This window comes from Sceloporus occidentalis, unplaced genomic scaffold, assembly GCF_023333645.1.
Source record: "Sceloporus occidentalis isolate IW3139 unplaced genomic scaffold, rSceOcc1.0.p SCAF_10, whole genome shotgun sequence".
Lineage (NCBI taxonomy): Eukaryota > Metazoa > Chordata > Lepidosauria > Squamata > Phrynosomatidae > Sceloporus > Sceloporus occidentalis.
In genome coordinates this window covers 18985980-19009451 of record NW_028316990.1, presented here as the reverse complement: position 1 = coordinate 19009451, position 23472 = coordinate 18985980, and the positions used below count along the sequence as shown (strand labels likewise).

General features: G+C 42.9%; 1 protein-coding gene across 1 annotated transcript in view; it reads right to left on the bottom strand.

Annotated features, from left to right (window-relative positions):
- The window catches only part of NFATC3 (nuclear factor of activated T cells 3), a 41093-nt gene extending 18236 nt beyond the window's left edge, over nt 1-22857 (bottom strand). The window contains exons 1-3 of the mRNA XM_089477145.1: nt 22418-22857; nt 10295-11417; nt 2908-3070 (exon numbers count right to left, since the gene is read on the bottom strand). Of these exons, the coding sequence (XP_089333271.1) occupies nt 2908-3070; nt 10295-11417; nt 22418-22583 (1452 nt within the window). The 5' untranslated portion in view covers nt 22584-22857. The remainder of the gene's footprint in view (nt 1-2907; nt 3071-10294; nt 11418-22417) is intronic.
- Between the last annotated feature and the right edge of the window lie 615 nt (nt 22858-23472).

Here is a 23472-nt window from a genome sequence, read left to right as displayed (position 1 = left end):
TGACTATGCAGCCACATGTCTTCTACCCAAACATAGTAAATTAAACTGGTGTTTGAGTAGAGAGAAGCCAGAAGTATAACATTACAAAAAAGGACAGAACCTACTTAAATATATATTTACTATCAGATTCTCTTCCAGTTAAAATAAACACTTGCATGCAAGATAATTTCATTTTTTACGCATAATATATATTTTGCACAAGGCATCCTACAGAATGTTGTAAATAATGAAAAAGCGACAGTACACTGTCACTACTGACCTCTAAAAACCCTCCTCTAGTAACTGTATACCGTGACACACAACCCATTGCTTTGTGCAGGAAACTCTGCCAAGCTGTTTGTGTATTTCTGTATCGTTTCCATAGCAAAGGTCAGTGTATGCGTAAATTAAACTAAAGCTGGAAGGCTAACCAAAGAGAAGGTCACCACAGGATAAGCTACAATGCCTCCAACTGTACTAGTGTGTTACAGGTGGACCACTTTGCTGCTATGTCAAGAGCTCTAAAAATGTAATGTAACCGAACTAATACTTAGATACTGTTTCAGAAAACATTTTTTATTTCCTGTCTGATACTGACTCTATGGTAACTTGCAAGGTTTCTCTTTTCGCCTCAGCAGCAATGAAAATTCAGGCAAGATATATTGCCAATACTGCTGTTCATTGCTCTGGGGACTGCTCTCGTTTAATTATAGTTTTATTGACCATATTTTAACCGAATTGAATTTTCAATCTTCGACATGCACGATTATTATATAATTCATTTTATGTTGTATTTTTATTATGCTGCCCCTACATGTTGTATTGTATTTTAATACTTTGCATGCAAATGGCCTCAAATAGTTTGTCAAAGAAGGTTTGAAAATGTTTTTTAGTATCTAATTTTTTTTTTTTTGGTCAGTCAATCAATCAGTCATTTGTGATTGATTGATTGATTAAAAAAATTAGATACTAAAAAAACAATTTTCAAAACCTCTTTGACAAACTATTATGATACAGGTTGAGGTTCCTTTATTCGGAATTCTGAAATCCGAAATACTCCAAAATCGTCCAGATGGGTGGCTGAGACAGTGCCACCTTGGCTTTCTGCCTTTTCTTTCTGGTGTTTCAATGAACACAAAATTTCTTCCATGCACAAAGTTAGTAGAACTATAATGTACAGTATAAAGTTACCTTCAAGGTTATGTTTGTAAGGTTTATACATTTTGGATGCTTCTGTTTTCAAAAAGGGGCCAGCTGGGCACGGCTTTGACCTGGGCTACACCTGGGCGGCGGATTTGGTGGTGATTTATATATGATGCAGCCCAAATTAGAATTCAATTTGGGAAAGGTAAGCCAGCTTTTTTATCCAATGCGATAGGTTCCCAGGACTGTATCAAATTAGCTTCTAAGGCTCAACTCAGCACAGTCCAATCCCCTCAATCCGCCACTAACCCCTGGTAGTTTACAGTGAGTTACCTTGTATGATTTACACCACAAGTTCAAGAAGCAGATAGGTGGGGCAGGGACCGAATGTAGTCACCGAATGTAGTTCGGTAAATTATATGGAGAGGAACCCACCTAATTTCAATTCCAAGCCCAAACACTTTCAGTGCTTAAATAAAGCAGTAGTTTCTACTAACATCTGTTTTCACTGGTTATTTACAGATTCCCAAATGAGCCAACCTACTTCAAAAATAAAATGGTAAACGGTCGGTTTTAATACATACGCAGTTAAAAGTCCGCCCTATAAAAAGCTCGGCATACAAAGCTAGGTTTTCATGAATCTAGCGTCCCAGCATTTAACTTGCTCTAACAGCAATTATAACACAAGAAAATCCTTGTGTACTGTCCGTTTATGCAAAGTCAGTTCAACAATTTATGTTAAACATAAACTACTCTTTTGGCAAGAGCGTGGAGTTAGTTTACAGAGGCTGCTTTTGAAGACCGCAACTCTTGCAAAACTGAAGTAGCAGCACAGACAGGCAACTAAAACAGAAAAGGGAATTATTCATTTGGGCACATTAACGCATGCTTGGAAGTAAAGCAAACAATACAACAGTGCTATGGCAAGCCTTTCAAAATGTATTGTTTGTACATCTGTTTCACTGGGGGTATGGGTGGGGAATGTCTGGTGTACACAGCCCTAAACTGATGAACATAAATTAATGGATGCCCTGGTCTGTGAAATCATAGCCAAGGACCCCAGAACTCTATTTTTTGGAGGGGGGGGGATAAAAACTGAGAGAGAAGTCACTATATACCTCCTCCAGCCACATCCACTTTGCTCTGCAAGCAACTGCTACAGCAATACAGACTGGAACCATTGGAGGGAAAGCTTTCTAGAGATCTAAACAGTGAAAGGCCATTCTTACCTCCAATCAGTGACTGGAGATAAAAACAATTTTAAAGCATTTAAACTTCAAACGCTCTGCTCCTTAAAATACTCTGGCCCAAACCTGAGGGAAAAGCCTCTTCTTTTCATTGCTAAAAAGAGGCTTGGGCAAATGAAACATTCAAAAAGATCAACAAACAGGAAAAATTCTATGTAACCTGATAGCTTGTCATGCCTCTGTCTAGAAAGTACAACTATAGTACCATCTCCTTCCCCATTATCCTTTTCATTCTTTGCAACAAACCCACCGGTAATCATTGTGTTTAGCCAACTCTTTCAGAGGGCATTATAAGCTAAAGGGGAAAGAAGTCATGTGTTTCTTTCAATGAATAAAATAACTTGTAATTATTTAAAACCAGAATGCATGGCTTCTCAGGATTTTTTTTAAGCTGAAGATAGTAGATTTAATACAAGAAGGGAAATGCTAGTGGCATGCATGTTCCCTCAGAAATGCTACTGATTCACTTATTGATCACACTATTGCACAGTGGCTGCTATGCCAGCAGTGGAGAAGCATAACACACGGCATTTCTTACCTTCACTACAGGATGTCCACCAGTGGATGCTTTTACTGCTCCTCTGCTGCCTTCTGTTTCATAATGTGCTCTATGGTGTGTTTTTGGTTGTACCTCTATTTTCAATTCACACTGTCCATATTGAGTAGGCAAAGGCCAGTCTAAGGGAGGCAACGATGATGTGCTGAAAAGGAAAAAAAAGTATACAGATTTCAGTATCTACCTATTTCATAAATGCACTTTAAACTTCTCAAGAATGTTGTGGGTGGCAAACATTACAAATATACTAACACAGATATTTAGAACATACAATCATGTAAAACCATGCAAGCATCTCTCTTTTGGATATTTTGATTCCCTAAGCACATCTTCCAGAAGGAAAGGCTTTCATCCTAATTTAATACAAGCACCACGGAGCTTTTCCAGCACAAAATACTAAAATACTGCACTTAATAGTGAAAGAGAATCAGAAAACATTTATCACTCATTTTGTGGGAGGAGATTGTAACCATTACAACTCAATTGCCCCTTACGCAGAAGAGACTGAAGAGTGACATGTTACATTTTTGCCAGTGTGTGAAGACATGGGCACCAGCAACCACCCTCTCCCTTGCAAAATTTCACTTACAAAATCAATCCTTTCCAAAACGGCGTGTGCCTTTCACTCACAGGGAGCACTTCCTCTAATATGAATCACCTTGCCCAATAAGATGTCTGCTGCAGCATGAGCTCACTTCTTGGGTAGATTGTAACAGTAGGGACAAGTGCTTTCTCCATTGCAACACACATCTAGGGAATAGCTCACCCAAGCACTACCCTTCCAGGTGAGTCAGACTACAACATGCAATTGAGACACATCAGCTGCAGTTCAATACATTTGGCGGGAATGAAGTAGGGAAAGGCTGCTCTACAGGAATGCCATATGGATTGCAGTATTGGCACTGTGCTTTAAAGGTATTTTAATTGATCGTTTATGTCCGCAGAGGTTTTTTCATGGGAAAGGTATAAATGTGGCAAATAAAAAAACTTTAGCTGACAAGGCAATGTTTAAATTGTTGCCAGAACAAGAAGTCAAGCAATACCAGACTAACATGGTAGATAAAATTTAAGAATATGTACTGTTAATAAATACAATACAGCAGTCATGCTCAGCGAAATCTGTACCCAGAATCATAATTTTTATTACCTAATGTTAGTAGTAAATCAATCTAAAACTGGTTATTCAAGGAAGTACTGGACTACGAAACCAACAGAGATACACTGGACCTCTTCTCCTGTAACAAGCAGCTGTATTATTCCTAAATATTTGTTATTATTACACTGTCAGAGTTAGTATTTACAAAATTGTGGAAGGACTGCTGCTTGTAACACAGTGACTACAACAGACTCCTTCCAGAGGATAAGCAGATGCTTGCAATCCATAATCTGCAGGATCTGGGAAAGACTGGCTTTCTCCTTCTAGACCTCTGGATGGGATGCTTTTATGGATACCTGGATTACTGAAGCTCACTTTCCAGAACTAAGTGCTGTCCTCCTAATTTAACACAACCACTGCAGAGTTTCTCCAGATTAAACAGAGCCACTTTCTTCCAGGTTTTTCAGAGCCACTACGTGACTTTCTACCCAATGAAGATGCTATCCTGCCAGCCTCCCCTTTCCATCTTTCAGAAGATTAAAAGCTAAGATGTATGCACGCATCTCTGAGAAAGTTAAGACAAATTTGTTCACCAAGACAAGGGGCTGCGTATATAAAGAGTAATGTGTTAAATGTGGGTTAATAATAAATCTTGACGGAAATACTGATGGTTCTTACTAGAAAGAAAAGCACTATCCGCTCTGTCAAGCAAGCAGGCATGGCACTAGTGGGGTCTGCAACAAGGAAATAGCAATAGTATCAGTAATTAGTTGCATACTTAATTAATTACTGTTTTGTTCTCTATAAAATTAGAGGGAGACAGAATGGGGCACTGAGAGTAGCTACAAACTAAGGAAGCATCCATATAGCCACTACAATTGGAAGGTTTTAACCAAGTAGACATAAGAGAGCAAAGGTATAAATGTAAATGCATAACTGTACAACTTTGCCATGACACGCTTAACTTCCGGTATTAGTACTGAAATAAGCAGCTTGGCTGGCCACAGAACAATTGCTAGTGAGTACCAGCTGGAACAGAAGTGTCTGAAGGAATATAAGGGGAAAGACAGCACTGCAAAACTATTGCAGCAAGCATGACCTGCTGCAGCACTTGATCATCCAAAGGGCAGAATGATCAACCACAAAACCCCGTCCAGCTGAGGGCTCAAAATCTTGAGCAATGGGCCTTGCTGCTCCAAGAGGCCCTCTTGCCAAACATGAAAGAGCTTTATCATGCCTGTTAAACCTGAGCTCTTGTCTCAAATTGCCTGTCAGGACAGGAGACCAGCTGCTCCAAACAGTATCAGCTGCCCCAAACCTACCCACAAACAAGTATACTTTTCAAGTGTTGCCTTAGTTGAGTGCTTCTTAACTTTTCGGGAGGGAGAGGGGATACAGACCCCTTTGAGAATCTGATAAAAGGTATGGACTACCCCCACCAAATTTGCAAAGCAACAGAATGGAAATCAAAATAAACTTATTTTTTCTACCTGATTCATAACCTCCCAAGGGCCATCTATGGACTTTCTGGTGTCCAGGGATCATAAGCTTAATAACTTCTTCATTGGTCTGTCACAGTGGTTCCATAACTTCGGGCCTCCAGGTGCTTTGGACTTCAACTCCCAGAAGCCCCAGCCAGCTTGTTCAACAGTCAGGAATTCTGGGAGCTGCACCTCAAAACATCTCGAAACCCAAAGTTTGGCAAACAGGATCATATCCCTTCTAAATTCTAAAGAACTGGACCATTTCTCATATTATCTTTGGTTTATGTCAGGTGTTAAGCAGCATTTTGCTCCAGTTCATTTTGGATGCCTGAACAGCCAACAAGTCATCTGTCCATTAAGTCTGCAAACAACCTTCTCCAATGTCAGGCCCTCCAGACATTTTGAAACCCATCATCCCCAGCTTGAATGGTTATCTGTAGAGCACTAGGCTGGGAAAGTTGGTAGGACTGTAAAAACAAGTCTCTCCTATACTGGTTTCAGTTTCACAGGTGCCTAGGAAAACACAAGATAACAATGGTTTTCATGATCAGATACCGATGCTTAATGGCACCCACATTTATTTAAACTTTGAGTCTAATAATGTTTGCCTCTGCTAAACTGGAGAAAATCAAAATACAGGCAAACACACACTGCATTCAAGTGTTTTAGCGCCACAGATTTATCTGCATTTTAAGAGATACATTAAACAGAATGTAAACTTTGAATTGTTTAGTTTTCTAACGCATTATGACTTCAAAAGTACTTGCTTAACTTCTGTAGATACTTATCTCCAGGTCAACAAATATATCTATTCAACACTGCTTGACTAATTTATATGCCTTATTACTGAACACTGCGCCATCAAAGTGCTCCAGATATGAAACCACTGTTCACCTTTCTTCCTGAACAGGAATATTAACCGCTTTGAATGTTAACCACTGCCAAGATTAACGTATCTTGGAACTGCTAATTCAAAATTAGGGTTAATCTTGAAAAAGCTTTCTAACTTCAGGCATCTGGCGAGTGACCAAAACCCAACTCCCTGCTCTGTACTGATAAAAGGAGAAATCCTAATAAGCATTACCTAAATCTCTCTCCCTTTTTGATTGTCAAGATCAAGAGGAGGATCATTTAGTTTGACATTTATAAGGCAAACTGTCAGTATTTCAGGAAGACGGCTGCAAGAAAGGAGAGCTCTGACCATTTTATTGGAAGGCAGAAACCAGACCTTTCAGAAAACTGCAAACACTGACACTTGTGTTAACAGACCCTTGAACAGATCTGCATTGCCTCCAATGTGCAAGACTAACTGTAGCAGTATGTCAAACACACAGTCACTCTACCACTGTGAGAGCTAGCGTGGTGTAGTGGTTTGAGCATTGGACTATGACTCTGGAGATCCAGGTTCGATTCCCTACTCAGTCATGTAAACCCACTAGGTGATCTTGGATGGGTCACACACTCTCAGCCCCAGAAAACCCTGTAATAAGCTCACCTTAAGCTTGCCATAAATCAGAAATGATTGGAAGGGACACAACACACACACACACACACACACATATACAGTGCATCCTTGGTATCCGCTGGAGTTTGGTTAGAGAACACCCACGGATACCAAAATCCTTGGGATGCTCATGTCCCATTATATACAATGGCATAATAAAATGGTGTCCCTTATATAAAATGACAAAATCAAGGTTTGCTTTTTGAAATTTCTAAAAATATGCTCAAGCTGCCTTACATTGCAACAATTTATTACATCAATATCCTTATTTAAAACTGATACAACCCCCCCCCCCCCAATTAACAATCCCCAACTTCTGACAGATATTGACCATAAGGATGCACTGGAGAACCTGGTTATTTATTTGTTTGTGGTTTCTGCATATTCATGGGGATCCTTGACACCTAACTCCAGCGAATGTGGAGGGACCACTGTATATGGAAAGCCAACATAGGATTATAAATCGATGTATAAAGCAGGAGAGAAAAGGAGGGTCTGCAGCCATTTTAGACGTCCGCCTTGTCACTTGAAGAGAATAAAAAGCAGCCTGGTCACAGATTGATTTGGTCAGAAGATCCTGAACACAAGTTAAACAAGAAAAAAGAAGTCTGGCTATGGTGTTTGATATGCAACTGCAATCTGCTTGTGCAGGACATCTGTACAATTTCTATTAAAGACACAGAATGCAGTACAACATTAAATGTTTCTGTGCTCTTCTGTTTACAGCTTGAATGGGTACAGCTTGTACACGCAGACAGTATGTGTAACCACTAGAGACTGACTCCACTTCTCTGGTCGGAACAGCAGTAGCAGCAGCATGATAAAAGGAAGCGAGACAGGCAAACAATGGCAGGAAAGTCAACAGTGATGGGAGGGAAAAAGGGAAACCCGTATGGGAGTAGTCAACAGGAATTAGGATGGAGATTGATAGGCCAAATATGACTACCAAGAAAAAAGCCCCCTGGCAGTGCCCACAAACCCACCCAAAACACTTCATTCATTCATTCATTTATTTATTTTCTTGATTCACGCTTGAATGCATATGAATTATATCCAGTAATGTGGTCAAAGGTGCTACAAGCATATTGATTTTACAGACTACCATGGCTATACCTTTGATTCTGCTTGCGGACCATGTTAGTATTTCAAGAACTCTGTGCTTTCTCTCTCTCTTTAGCCCAGATATCCACAGAACCTCTGTGGAACTGCTTTTATTTTTGGATTCTCAACTGGCTTCCCCCACTATTTAAGTTACAAAATATATACCATCTCAATCATTAAATATTAGCTTATGATACTTAATAAATCATCACACCAAACAGTTACCTTTCAGTTTTTAAAAGGGTCAATTTTTAAGAAGCTTTCGTATACTATTTTTGGATGGGGATGACTGACCCAACAAATCCTAGTGTGAGCTAGCAAACACATTTAATCTGATTTAAGTTCAAACTGCTGATCCCTATCTCAAACCCTGACCTATGTGGGGCGAGAGTAATGTAACAGGTTTAGACATTTTGCTTCAGTGCAACTAATGGGAACTAAACAATTTCACAGCTTAAAAAAAGGTACGCCACTTGTAAAAGTCACACTTCTCTGGACCATACTGAAATTATGCAAATTCAATCAAATTACTATTTGAAGTACTGATGCAACCATGGACTTTTTCAAATTACTATAGGTTCGCTTTAGTAACTTAATATACTGTACTTCAGTACAAACATATCCAGGAATATTTGCCCAGCTGCTCCACTTGACAGATTCTGAACTACAAATTTAAAATATCAATAAAGAGAAATATATGAACCACCTTCCTAAAGAAATCTGTTAGTATTTTAAGATCACTAACTGCTACCAAGACAATAGGAAAGTGTATAGCCGTACAAAATCCTAAATGGGAAGACGTGTGGAGAGATCAATAACAATACGCTATAGTTCCTATACATCAACTGACATTGTTTTGTGCCTTCAAAGCTGACTTCTAACTTAAGAGTGTATATGGTTTTCTTGGCAAGATTTATTCAGAGGAGGGTTGCCATTGCTTTTCTCTGAGGTTTAGAAACTGTGACTGAAGCTTCTCATGCTACACACAGTACTCAAGTGAATCCTGAAGCTGTCAGACAGGAATGGGCAAGATTGCTTTCAGATTCTCCCATAGTCTTTGTTATTTCAATTTTTTCCCAATCCACTTAGGAAGAATCTATTAATTTTGTAAGTTCTTTAGCAAAAACGAACTGTGTGAAATTCTCAATTATCTGCACCGGTCAAATTCAGTAAATACAGTGAACCCCAGAATGGACAGGACCATGCTGTGCCCGCCTGCCGAGCAGCTGTTAAAAATAAGTTGCTGTTGGCAAACAGATGAGGCAATTCTAATTTAACTCCACATCAAGGTTTCATATGCAGGGACTCTGGCATAAGAGCTGAGCACTCAAAGACCTTTGCCTGAAGGAACTAATCTGTCAGTTCTATTTTTCCTTCATGCACCTTTTTAAAATTGACATGTCTCACGTAATTTCCACCAAGCTCTTTAAGGATTTTGTACATTTTGGAAAGTTCCTATTAAAATACAAGCTGAACAAAAGTCTCACCCCTCTCTGCAGTCAGACACTGTGTCCTGATTTGGACATAATACAAAAATATGCTGTATTTAGTGTTACTTGCAGGAGTCTTAAGTTCATGCACACCACCCTCCCTCCCATAACTTTATCTAACAAAGCTACAAGGAGCATCTCCATTTTCAAATGGCCAGTTCAATGTTGCATCTGAAGTCTAAGAAGTGGTTAACCTTAGCTGTGGCTTAAACAATAACCAACCCAATTTACTAAACCAGTTTTAAGTTGGCTTGCTTTTTTAACCCATTGTTAGGACTATCCATTCTTTGACCACTTCTGAAGTTGATGCTAACCTGTGGTTTGTTAAATGTAAATGTGATTTAGTGATACTAATAAATCAATTTAGGTCACAGGCTAGTCACAAATAATCTGCAAGTTACAAATCTGAACTATATACCTCATCAGCTTTAGCTAGTATGGCTAACTGTCATGAATGGTAAACTGTAGTTCAACATCTGGCGGGCCAAAGGTTCTCCATCAATGGTAGATAATGGTTTAAAGTTTAGCAGGCACTCGATGACTTGTTACTATAAAATCTTAGCAATAAAAGGGCTTAAACAGAATTAATACATTTGGCTATAATGTATTAATAGTGTACATATCCAGACAAAGGAACAGAGATCTCATCTCCCCAAAGACAGAAAAGCTATTCCATTATCATGGTATTACTTACCGAAAAATAGGAGTATGGCCAGGCTTTGGTTTGTTCCAGGTAAAGTGTGAAGGAACAGAAAGAAATTGGTCACCAGACACGTCTTTTTTTAAAGTATGCTGGGATCCAGAACTATCATCTATTGCAGCTTCAAGGGATGGTGATAAACTGCCCTGTTCTTCAGGACAAAGCTCTATTTTCCCTGATATAATGGCAGTCTGATCCTCAGAGGTCTTTCTTGTTTTAAGAGGGATGTCCGTCTCTGCACAACACTGAAAAGGTGAGAGGCCAGGAGTCAAACCATGGAGAGAGGAATTTAGCCATGTGTCCTCTGTTATACTTCCCCTGGGAGAGTGTCCTGGTGACGGGGTTGGAGAATGGTGAGGAGAAAGGGAACCAATGTAACAGATCTCAGCACTAGAATGTCGCCGTTTCCCACATGGTGAGGTAGGCCTTGATGATGGTCTTGAGGTTGGCCTAGGGCTAAGCCAGTTTTCATCTGTGATACTAGTCCTAGGAGAATGACAGGGCGATTGCCTAGGTGATAAGACTTGCCCATATCCATAAGATGCTTGCCAAGGCTCATCCACTGGGCACCCCCTTGGAGAACCCCCAGGAGATGCCAAAGGTGAGCCAAGGGTAAATCGAGCAGCAGCTTCATTCAGTTCTGAATCCACATCATCATAAATATGAGAAATCGACTCGCAAGAGGAGGCATCTGAGAACCAGCTCCGAGAGGAAATGCTGCTAGCGGGACTTGGACTAAGGGATGACTCCCGGTAGGATGGCTCAAGAGGAAGATACAAGTGGTCCCTTGAAGGCCTTTCGAGATATTCATTTTGAGGGCCGTTTGTGTGCAATTCATTTTCACTGGCTTCTATTCCTTGATGACAGTTAGGCGAGATAGATGTAATTTGAATACTAGGACACTCAAAAGGCTTAGGACCACCTAGTTGACTGTATTTGGATTCTGAGACTTCACAAGTTCCTTCATAGCTTTTATGCCCTTGCAGTCTATTAGGAGAAGACAAAGGAGAAGGGTGTGACTGAAATCCATGACAGGGGATACAGATAGGATGGTTTACAGATGATGAGTGGTCTACATTGAAGATGCACACAGATGCACAATTGTCAGGTTCAAAATCTGAAAAAAGGGAAAGTGACAGATTATAAAATGAAGTTATTATTAAATTAAGATAGTCTATTTCAACACCTCCCTTTACAGAATTCTAATTATGTTGTGCATTTCTAAAGATCCCAAATAAAATTCAGGCAGCAAGTCTACTAAAATTACTACAAAGTCATCTAAAATTTTGACCTTGCCTACAGAGCACATGCAACAGTAAGCTGTCAACCAGATAAATACCAAGTTTGTTAACTTACACAGAATTTTAATTTTACCAAAAGATCTTGAACTGTCCACAGAGACAGTCATGCTTTGTAACAGCCTCTGCCTTTCAGAACCCATGGATAACACATTGAAGAACTATCAAGCTCAAGTTAGGCTAATAGTACTTCTTCAAACTTTCCTTCCTATCTTCCTGGTTTACCACAGATCACAGAATTGATCAAGGTTTGCAACAGACCCAACTCATTTACTGAACTTCATGTTATAGCTGGATGGGATTTTTCAAGCATATCACCAATGAGAAAGAAAGCCTTCACATTTAAAGACTTATAGGAAAACTATTTTGTGCTCATCAGTTTAACTAACTAGTGGTTCCATACAGACAGACCAAAATAAAACTGCTTCGGGTCACTTTTGAGGTATGCTGTTTAAATGATGCATGTGTCCTAAGAGTCCGGAAGCTGCGCCAAAGCTGTGCTCCAGTCTTTAGGACTGGATCATGGCTTTGGCACAGCTTCCAGACTCTTAGGACACATGCATCATTGAAACAGCGTACCTCCAAAGTGACCTGAAGAAGCTTTATTTTGCCCTGTCTGTATTATGACTAGTATTACGTACTTTAAACCATTTGCTTTCATTCACCTCCTTGCGGTCATGTCAGAGGAGGGAAGGAAAGGGAGGAGGCCTTAGACTCTAGTAGGCTTATTACTGTAACGCTAACCTATGATTTAGTGCTATATCCAAAACCAGTTATGTGGCTTTTCTGGAAAAAGTAGAACTGAAATTTTTTTCCAAATAATGTTGTGTTAAATAATGTCTGATTTAGCATGTTTGTTTTAAATATTATATGTATACTAACACATTCAAAGCATTATGTGGAACTTATTTTTATTTGTAATAATATAAAAACATTCAATATACTCCTCTTATATTTAACAAGAAATGACTACCAAAGTCAAGTGTCAGGCTTCATGGTTAAAGAGACTTGAACTTGATATATCAACAATTTAATTTTCTTTTTGCTTAAGTATAACTGCAGTACCTTCAGCTTCACCCACACACTCTCTGGATCATTTATCAATTCCATTCCAAGTTGAGAAAATTCTGACTCAATACAACTTGCTAAACATACTATTTCACTAAAGGGCTGATTACACACTTTGTGGAATTTTTCCCTTGAAAATCCCTTAGTATTTATGTCCAAAAGTCCTGTAACTATACAGATCAATGAAGCACATTTGTAAGCACGAGATTCAAACAACTGTGTCATTTTCATAGGTTATTGCATCAGCAGAATTCTTCTGCTTTCCATCAGCCAGACAATACAAGCATTCATTCCATACCACTGGACATACCTCTGCACCAATTTGTCCTCAAAAATATTGTGTTCGTATAATTTCGTTTACCCAAGATTATCATCAAACAATGCCAATCGCATATGTGAAATGCTTGTCCTTCCACCTCTCCATTCCCAATCATCATCCCCAAATTTGCAAAGGTATCCTTATCAGTACAAACACAGCAAATACAGCTCTATGATGCTGCTACATGTAAAAATTGAAGACAGCATTTGTATATTTTAAACAAGTAGTGTTTTCTCATTGAAAACATACTCCACACAGACAGACCAAGTCCAAGTATCAAGAGCACTTCTTATGCTGAAGAATTCCTATTTTGTTTGTTGCTAACTGCCCCTCATGTTGATCTTGACCCACGGCAACCCTGCGGATGAGACATCTGCAAGACCCCTGTCCTCCACTACTCTTAGGTCTTACAAATTCATGCCCATGACCTCCTTAATAGAGTCCACCCATCTAGCATGTGTCATTCCTCTTTCTGCATCCCTCCACCTTTCCCAGCATTATGGTTTTCTCTAATGAGTTGTGTCTTCCATGATGTGTCCGAAGTGTGAAAGCCTAAGTTTTGCCATCTTGGCTTCCAGGGAAATTTTTGGCTTGATCTGCTCTAGAACCCATTTGTTTGACGTTTTGGATGTTCCTGGTGTCCTCAGCACTCTTCTCCAGCACTACATCTCAAATGAATGGATTTTCTTTCCCCGCTTGTTTCTTAACTGTCAAACTCTCACATCCATACATGGCAATAAGGAATATAAAGGCTTGTATGATCTAGTCTGTGTGCTCTAAATGTTGTCTCTAAAATATAAGATACCTACATGAGATACTTCTGATGAGAATGTGCGTGTGACTTCCTTCCCAGGACATACACAACAGGACAAATGCATGTAGAGCTGCAATACACACTGATAACTCCCTCCCACACTCATGCATATATATTTGCCAATTCAAAATGACATTCTGTGCATTTTAAGAAATATACTCCATATATTTTCATCCTTAAGGTGCCACAGAGCTGAAATTTTAAACAACTCTAAACACTGTGGGAGAAAGGTGGGATATAAATCCTGGAAATAAATAAATACATATAATTAATTGTCTCAGCTGTACCATACCTGTGTGTGCCTGATAGTTGTCACTGTTTTTGTTTTTCATATATACACAAACCTTTTTCAATACATTAAACACAAAGGACTGAAACAGCAACAATTTGCGGCCAGGACTTCCTTTCCTCTGTTTACTGAGGGCATTACAGACAAGGTGTAAGAACTTGTTGTGTATAGAGAAATGCACAATGTGCGTGTTGTTACTAATTCAATCATGACAGGCTCTAACCAAGTGCTTGACAGTTTCATAGCCATGTTTTGTTTGCCACACATAAATAATAATAAATAAATAATAATAAAATTTTTATTTTTATACCGCCCTTCCATAGATCAGGGCGGTTGACAGCAAAATATCAAACAACATATACATCAGGGTTAAAAACAATTACACACAAACAGAATAAAACCCCCGTTAGCCAGTCCTCTTTGCCACAGAAGAGGAAGGGAGGCCCACTGGACTTTAATCGGGGAATGCAAGCTGAAATAGAAAGGTTTTTAGGTCCTTTCTAAACTGGGCCAGGGAGGTGGCCGAGCGGAGCTCTGTGGGCAGCGTGTTCCAAAGGGCCGGGGCGGCGATGGAAAATGTCTTCCTCGCGGTGGAGGTCAGCCTAGCCCCTGGCACCTTAAGTAGTTGCTGCCCAGATATTCTGAGGGTGCGGGACGGAATGTACGGGGAGAGGCGGTCCTTCAGGTATCCTGGGCCCAAGCCATTTAGGGCTTTATAGGTCATCACCAACACCTTATATTGTGCCCGGAAGCGAATAGGCAGCCAATGCAGATCTTTAAGCACCGGTGTAATATGGCTGGCCCTGGAAGTTCCAGTGACCAGCCTGGCTGCCATATTCTGTACCATTTGTAGCTTCCGGGTTTGGTATAAGGGTTGCCCCATGTAGAGTGCGTTGCAGAAATCCAATCTCGAGGTTACCAGAGCATGTACTACCGTTTCAAGGTCCCTCTGGGCCAGGTATGGGCGCAGCTGGCGAATAAGCCGAAGCTGATAACAGGTGTTCTTGACCGTCGCATTCACCTGAGCAGTCAGGTGAAGCGACGAGTCAAGAAACACCCCCAGACTGCGCACAGAGTCCTTCACAGGGAGCGTGACCCCGTTCAGGACAGGTGGAACTACCACCATTCCTGGACCAGGGGAACCTATCACAAGTACCTCCGTTTTCTCTGGATTCAGCTTGAGTCGGTTTTCCCTCATCCAGCCCATTACTGACTCCAGACAGGCCACGAGAGGAGAGACACCATCCCCGGTCACTGCATCAGTCGGAGACATAGAGAAAATTATTTGGGTGTCATCAGCGTATTGATAACCCCGCGCCCCATGTCTCCGGATGATCTCTCCCAGCGGTTTCATGTAAATGTTAAATAGCATGGGAGACAGAATGGCTCCTTGAGGGACCCCAGTTATAAGGGTCCTCTCATTGGAGCACACGTCTCCCAGCTGCACCATCTGGGACCTCCCAGAGAGGTAGGACTGGAACCACTGGAGCGCAGTGCCCCCGATTCCCACCTCTGCCAGGCATCCCAGAAGGATACCATGGTCTATGGTATCGAAAGCCGCTGAGATGTCCAAGAGCACCAACAGGGACACGCTTCCCCTGTCGAGGCCCAGACAGAGATCATCGACCAAGGCGACCATGGCCGTCTCAACCCCGTAACCCGCCCGGAAGCCAGTTTGAAATGGGTCCAGATAATCCGTTTCATCCAAGACATAATCATGCTACAAAATGTTTTAGACACCAGTACAAGGCGAGTAACTGAAATCTTCTGGAACGTGCTCAAAACGTCAGCCAAAGGTTCACCCAAGCGCACTGGCCAACAGAATATAGTTCTTCAGAGGATTTCTTTTGGGGAAAAAATATTCCACTCGACCATTTACTCATTTTTTCCAACTCTGAACTCTTCTAAGTGCCCTGGTTATCTTGAATAAACTTGTTCGGCATAGCAAAATACAGCCATGTGTGTTATCAGATAAGCATCGCACAAGCCCAGGTTCCCTTTGGAATGCGCCCCTTCTAACATGTCGGGTTTTCATGTTTGTTTTTTATGTGATCAATCCAGATTATTTCACTTAGCAACAACTTCAGTAGGAAAGATGGCAACAGTCTGTCATCTCTACTCTGGCTGTTCCCCAACAGTCATCTTTTTAGCTATTTCACACCTTGATTCCTGCAGCCATCTCTTTTGACATGTCACCAGAGACAAGAAGGTCTCCTTCAAAAGACTGAAATCTTTCCTGAATGGGAAAAAAGGGAGCATAAACTATGGCCAAAAAGAAAAAAAAGCAAGCAGAAAATAAAGAATGCAGAAAATACTTGGAAATCATGCTGCTGAAAATGTTAACAATGTAAACTTCTTTAACTACATAAAAAGTAGAAATTAACACTGGACAACAAGGAAGTGTAAAATGTACTCAAGGATGGTCAGGTAACTGTAGAGAAACTGGATGAATTCTGTGTCTGTCTTCACCGTGGAGGATAGAGAATATCTGTGCCTGAACAGACTTCTTTCCTAAAAAGGTTTGTAGAGCTGAGGCCAACAGCTTTGAAAAGAGATGAAGCTTCAAGCTTTATAGGCAGAGGAAAAAAATTAGCATCACTAGGTCTAGACAGCATTCATTCAAGCAGTTGTTACATTCAAATATGGCAGGTCTAATATTGTCCTCTATATATTAGGAGAGGAAAATGATCACATTTTTTCCAAATGATCGGGGGGTGGCGAGGTAAAGGCATTACAGGCCAGGTAACTAACATCCGTCCCTAGCAAATAGTTGGAAAGTGTTAAAGATAAAATTGTCAAGCATAAAGAAGGACATCTCAGTGAAATGCCAACACGGGTTCTGCAAGGGATATGTTTCACTAACTTTTCAGAGCAGAGGCAGGAACGGTGCAGTCCTCCAGATACTGAACTACAGCCCCAGCATTCCTCCCCACTAGCAAAGCTGGTTAGGAAAGATGGGAGCTGCAGTTCAACAGCTCCTGGAAAGCTATAGAGGCCCTACTAATACTTTAATGTTCTTTGAGTTTATCAGCAACCATGTGGATGCTGTGCTAGAATTCCATGTATTTCTGAGGAAACCCTTTTCAAGAAAAACCTGAACAAATTTAGCAGTGGTGCCATAAAAAGACAGGATCTCTTATAGATCAACAAAAGGCAGAGAGTATGAAGAGGTGTTTTTGAACGACAGGTTCTAAATTATGAATCGCCACCTTTGGTCAAATTCAAATATACACTGTTTATAGTTGTCATAATCTGCAAGGGAGGTTTAAAATGCACTAAGTGTTATTCAGGACTGCTATAACAGTACATGTATCTTAATAAAAACTTTTTAAGACCAGTTATTGCAGGTTTATTTCTTTCCCCTTGTCTGTCCACAAATACAGACACCACTATCAAGTCAACATTTTCCATGCCTTCAGGATTCAAGGAAGCTTCATATCTTTCCTTGCACAACCTTGTTGTTTGTTGCCTCAGTGTTTCAACAACTGCTTTCTGTATTATGTACAGTACTCCTGCCAGTCTGGGTACACCAATGTGTTTAAATGAATGTTTAGGCTTATGCAAGGAGTACAGCAGTTGCTAGTAAGATCAGAGCAGCACTAGGCCTGTGTAGTTTAGTGGTTTGAGTGTTGGGACCAAGGCTGAATCCGCATTGCAGAAATAATCCAGTATGACGCCACGAACTTCCATGGCTTGATGCCATCTAATTCTCTGCAGAGCAAAGCTCTTGTGCCACAACAAGCTACAGTTCCCAGAATTCCATAGCACTTAACCATGATAGTTTAAGTGGTATCAAACCGGATTATTTCTGCAGCGTGGATGTAGCCTATGACTCTGGATCAGGGTGGAAATCCCCATTTAACCATGGAAACCCACAAGACCTTAGGCAAGTCACACTTTCTCATCCTCAGACAAAGATAAAGGCAGCCCCCCTCTGACCAAATCATGCCAAGAAAACCCCATGATAGATTCACCTTAGGGTTGCTATTAAGTCTGAAACAACTTGAACGGACACATCCAACAACAACAAAGCGCTAGGACTGCATCTGGGGAAGTGCTTTTAAAACTATCCCATGTGAAGAGTCAGCATTTTCCCCAATGTACCATGGACTGATATTGGCCTATCTGCACCCACTGGCTACAGCTATTTCTTTCCCTCCTGGAAACTCTCCAGGGACGGCAGCTGATCGCTCTGGGACTGACATTAATCCATGAGCCTTCATTGTGAGTAGCACTGATCTAAGCACTCCGTTCAAGTGGTGATGTGCAAAAGGAGCCCCTATCTGCATTAAGGCTACCATATCTGAATTCTGCAAAATGTTTTGATACATAAAACAATCCGGCCTCTTTTAGGGTTAGTCCTGCTTTTATTAGCAGCCTCACATCACCAGAGGTGTATTCATTTATTTCACTGCAGGAGTGGAAATAAGGTTTAAGGCAGGACTTCCTAACAGTCATAGCAACCTAGATATTTTAGGAATTAAGATGTTTTAAGATTTCGATTGCTCCTGTTAAAACTGCTTGTGTGCCTTCAAGTTTCTGTTTCCAATTTATGGTGATCCTAAGGCATATAGGTCTTCTTGGCAAGTTTCAGGGAGGGTTTGCCATTGCCATCCTTTGTCCAAAGTCACCCAGTGGATTTCCATGACTGGGGTTCAAACCCTGGACTCCTAGTGTCCTAGTCCAATGCTCAAACCAGTATACTATGATGGCCCTCAAAAAGGAATCTGCTACCAGGATACAACTCTCACATAATACATTTGGCTGAACTAAATGTTTTTCTAAGAGCAGATTATACAAATTATTATCTGAGATATTCTATAGTAGTATAATTTCTTAATAAAAGGTAGTAGGAACTAGTTTATTACTAGGATAAAACATACTAATTTCTGAGAAATCTTTGACTTGTATACAGGAATATCAACTCTTCAGATGTTGCCAGCTCTTGAGGAAAGTCTCCAACAAAGCATTACAAATCCTAGTTGTCCCCCTCTCAAACACTCGCACCGCTGTTTTGTCTTCCTTACTAAGAGGCAGAACCTGTTTATAATTAAGATAGATGTGCTACAAGCGTGTTGTACTTGTTTCTCTCTAAGGCACTACGCGGTTCCTCTGTGCTGTAGATGCAACTTCCCAAGACTCTGGGGAGGGAGAAATACAACTACCAGATTAATTTGCCAACCGACGCAATTTGAATTTATGTACCCTCCCCATTTACTCTTGCCAAAGGCCCCCATTCCTCTCAAAACATTTACTGCCCAGAAAGACAACTCAGCCACAATGCAGACAGACAGGTCACCTGGGAACAGTGGCTATTTGTTCACTTTTCCTAATAGAAATACTGCAGCGTTTACTATTGCTCTTGCTTTGTGGGCTTTTTTAATTTTAAAAGCATTTTTTGTATAAGAAAAAAGACAGCCACCCTCTTCTAGACCCCCACTTTTTCCAGACTACAGAGATAGAAAATAACAACAGCACCCCTACTTCCACTGCCGAAAAAAGCAAACAAACCCAAAACGTGAACATGTTCCATCACAACCAAGTGATCAGAAATTCGCAGAACCCGTCTACAATGTCACAAATCGACAGCCTCAGTACCAACAAGCTTCTAATTTTGAGGCATCCATTTGTACATGTGGCTGTAATGCAGTCTACAAAAGCACCCAACGGGGAGACCAGGCGTCCTCCTTTTCCAGGGCGTGTCCTACAGTTCCACCTTCGGTCCAGGAGGAATTCCAAACTGTCCTCCATCTTGACCATGACTAAAGAGGATGAGTTTTTATTTATATGGGTATTTTTAGCTTTCCATTTGGTCACGCCCTACATTGGATGTCCTACATTTTGCAGCGCTTTGTCCTCCTTTGTAGTGAGGACATGCGGTCACCCTGACCGACTGCCCTAACAAACGCTGGGCGCTGAATCCCCAGTTTAGCTGGCATGAGAATGTGGGGCAAGGAGAGAAAGATAAGCTTACTAGAGCAATCAAGCATTATGGCTGAACTCTCAGTCTCAATACACAAAAGATTTGTTTTGCATTTGTCAGAAAGGTTCAGATACAACATCCAAGCCAATATAACTAGAATTGTACCCTTGACACCTTTCTCAGGTTCAAAGAGAAGCCGATTGTGTGCTTTAAAAGCCCCGACTGCCAGGTGACTGTGTCAAATAAGCCAGTAGCCTCCTCCATTCAATGCAGAGAACTCATAGCTGAGTAGTAGATGTGTTTTGCATGCACAAAGGTGCTAAATTCAATCCTGCGCAGCTAAGAGGATCTCAGATGACAAGGCTGGGGGAAGGGGGAAAAACCCAGCCTGAGATTTTGGACAGTCATTACAAATCAGCGTTGAACCAGGACTCTGACTCAGGACACTGTTCTCTGGCTATGTTGAGACCAAGGCATCTAACACCAGGGTTCAAAGACCTTTCCAAACAGCATTGGTGCACCCTCCCCATCGTGAAAAGTTCAGAAGCCCTTTTCCTGCTCTGAAGTCAGGAACAAGAATGATTATATGCCCCATTATGCACATCTGAAGCAAGTTTTATATCTCCATCCCATCTGTCACTGACCTGGAAGGCAAAAGGAGAGCAGGAATGGGGACTTCAAAAATAAGTGTACACTGGGCCCTCCACATTGACTGGGTTTAGGGGCGAAGGACCCCCATGAAAAGGACCACAAATAAACAACAGCTATTTCTTTGAACCCGAGAGACCACCCCTCTAGGAATCTCTAGGGCCTCCAGCGCAACTCTATGGTCAACTTTAACCAAAGGTTGCGCTGATTCCTAGAGAGGACACTCCGCTAGGCTTTTGCAGCTCCTCCTGTGAAATTCTATGCTCAGTGTCGGCCAGATGTTGTCCACAGAGTCGCACTGGAAGACCTAGAGATTCCTTGAGAGGTGTAAAGACATACTGTTTTGTTATATGTGTGCTTTTGTTCATATTTACAAGGGTCCTGTGCCCCTGACCCCAGCGAATGTGAAGAAGGGACAAGTCTACTTTCAATGGACTTTGCAGACCATTTAGGGCTGCCATATGTCTTGATCCACACAACCTTATCCTGAAGTAGCCCCCCATAGGGATTTGTGTGTGTGTGTGTGTATAGGTACATCACAGAATCCTAGAGTTGAAAGAGGCCCCAAAGGCCATCCAGTCCAACCCCCTTCTGCCATGCAGGAACTCTCAATCAAAGCACCCCGACAAATGGCCATCCAGCCTCTGTTTAGAGCTCTCCAAAGAAGGAGACTCCACCACACCATCACACAGGGGTGTGTGTGTGTGTGTGTGTGTCTTCAAGTCATCCATCGACTTAAGGAAGCCCTATGAATTTCATAGGATTTTCTTAGGCAAGGACTCCTTAGAAGCGGCTTTGCCATCTCTGTCCTCTGACACAGAGCTCCAGCACCTGGCATTTACTCCCATGCAAACATGCTAACCATTAGTACCACAACCCAAATATGAGAGCCAGCGTGGCGCAGTGGTTAGTGTCTTGGACCATGGCTCTGGAGACCAGGGTTCGAATCCTGACCCGGCCATGGAAAGCCATTGGGTGGATTTGGCCCAACCCTGGTCTCCAGAGCCAGAGCCTCAGGGGAAGAAGGCAAGGGCAACCCTTGCAGAGCACTCTCTCATTGGAGGGCAATGGGGAGCCCTCTAGAAAACCCTGTCATGGGGTTGCCTTAGGGCCACTGAAGGAGGGACGACCCAGTCTGACGCCGCTTCCACTGCTTTGGCTCAATGCCAGGGAATCCTGGGAACTGTAGTTTTGTGCCTCTGTCAAGAGACAGCTCTGCTGCCACAATACACTACAGCTCCCAGGATTCCCAGGGCAGATAAAGCCGCCTCAAAGTGGATCATTTACGGTAGTGTGGCGCAGTGGCTGGAGCGCTGGGCTCTAGAGACCTGGTCATGGCAACCTCCTGGAGGGCCTTGGGCTTCAAGTCACACTCTCTCAGCCTCGAAAACCCTAGCACTGCTATGAGCTGGAAACCACTTGAAGCAGGTGCACAGCAACCATGGGAGGCCCCGAATTCTTCCCCCGTGTTTCTCTATGGGGAAGTCCTCTCAACGGAACTCCATGGACTCCCGGGACCCGGGTTCCGCACGCTCCCCGGCCGCCGCCGCCTCCTCCTCCTCCTCATCCTCGGAGGGCCCCAGTCTGCGCTCGCCGAACTACAAATCCCAGGAGACCCTTAGGACGGGGCCGAGGCTCCTCTGCCGAAGAGTGCCGCCGGTGCATCATGGGATCTGTAGCTCTGCGGGGCCAATGCTCGGGGCATCCTGGGAGTTGTAGTCCCGTCGAGAGGGCCGCCAAAGCGGCTGCTCCTCCTACCTGCTGTCGCCGTCGCTGTCGCTGTCGTCGTCGGAGGCTGCTGCTGCTGCTGCTGCTGCTGCGGCGGCGGCGGCGGCGGCCCCGGTCCTGGCTGCTGCCCGTCTTCCCCGAAGATGAGCCTGAAGTCGAACTCGTCGTTGGCGCCGCCGCAGTTTGCCGCAGTCATCGGGGGAGGCGGCCGAGGAAACCGGACTCCCTCCGCCGCCGCCGCCGCTGCTGCCCAGGAAAGAGGAGCCGCGAACCGCGAGGGAGAGAGAGGCCTCCTCGGCAAGCCTTCCTCCGCGTCGTCGTCGTCGCCGTCCGTCGTCTTCTCCTCCGCGCCTCAGCCGCCGCCTGTCACTCAAAGGCGACACTCTCAGCCCGGGCGGAGGCCACGCCCCTCCCTGAGCGACGTCATCGACGTCCCTCCTGGCACCGCCCCTTCTTTGATTGACGGACTAACCATCCTCTCCTGCCCCGCCCAACTCCTCCTCTTTAGTCATCGCGCCCGCTCATTGGTTGTTGAAAAGGGGCGGGGCCTCTGAGCGACGTCTACGTCGCTCCCGGCTCCGCCCCCTTCTCCTGAGACTGACTAACTGTCCTCTCCTGCCCCGCCCAATTCCTCCTCTTTCAACTCGTAGTCATTTCGCCCGCTGATTGGTTGCTAGAAGAGAGGCGGGGCGACGTCGACGTCCCTTCTGGCACCGCTCCCTTCTCCTTCGACTATCTGTCCTCTCTTGCCCCGCCCAACTTTTCCTTCTCGACCTCTCATTGGTTGCTGGAAGGGGGCGGGGTCCCTGGGCGACGTCAACGACCCTCCTGGCATCGCCCCTTTTTCCTTTGACTGACTGACTCTTCTCCAACGCTTCTTTATCTAAGCCCCGCCCCTCGCGCCCATTCCGCCTCCTCATTGGCTGCTGGAAGGAGAGGAAAGGCGTGCCCTCGAGCGCGCATGCGCGCTATGCAAACTCGAACTGTCGCCCACAAAACACTAAAGCCAAGCAGTTGTTTGTCAGAGAGACTGACCTCTTTTTGGCGGAGATTCGCGGCGGATTTCTCTCCGGCCATTTGATTGG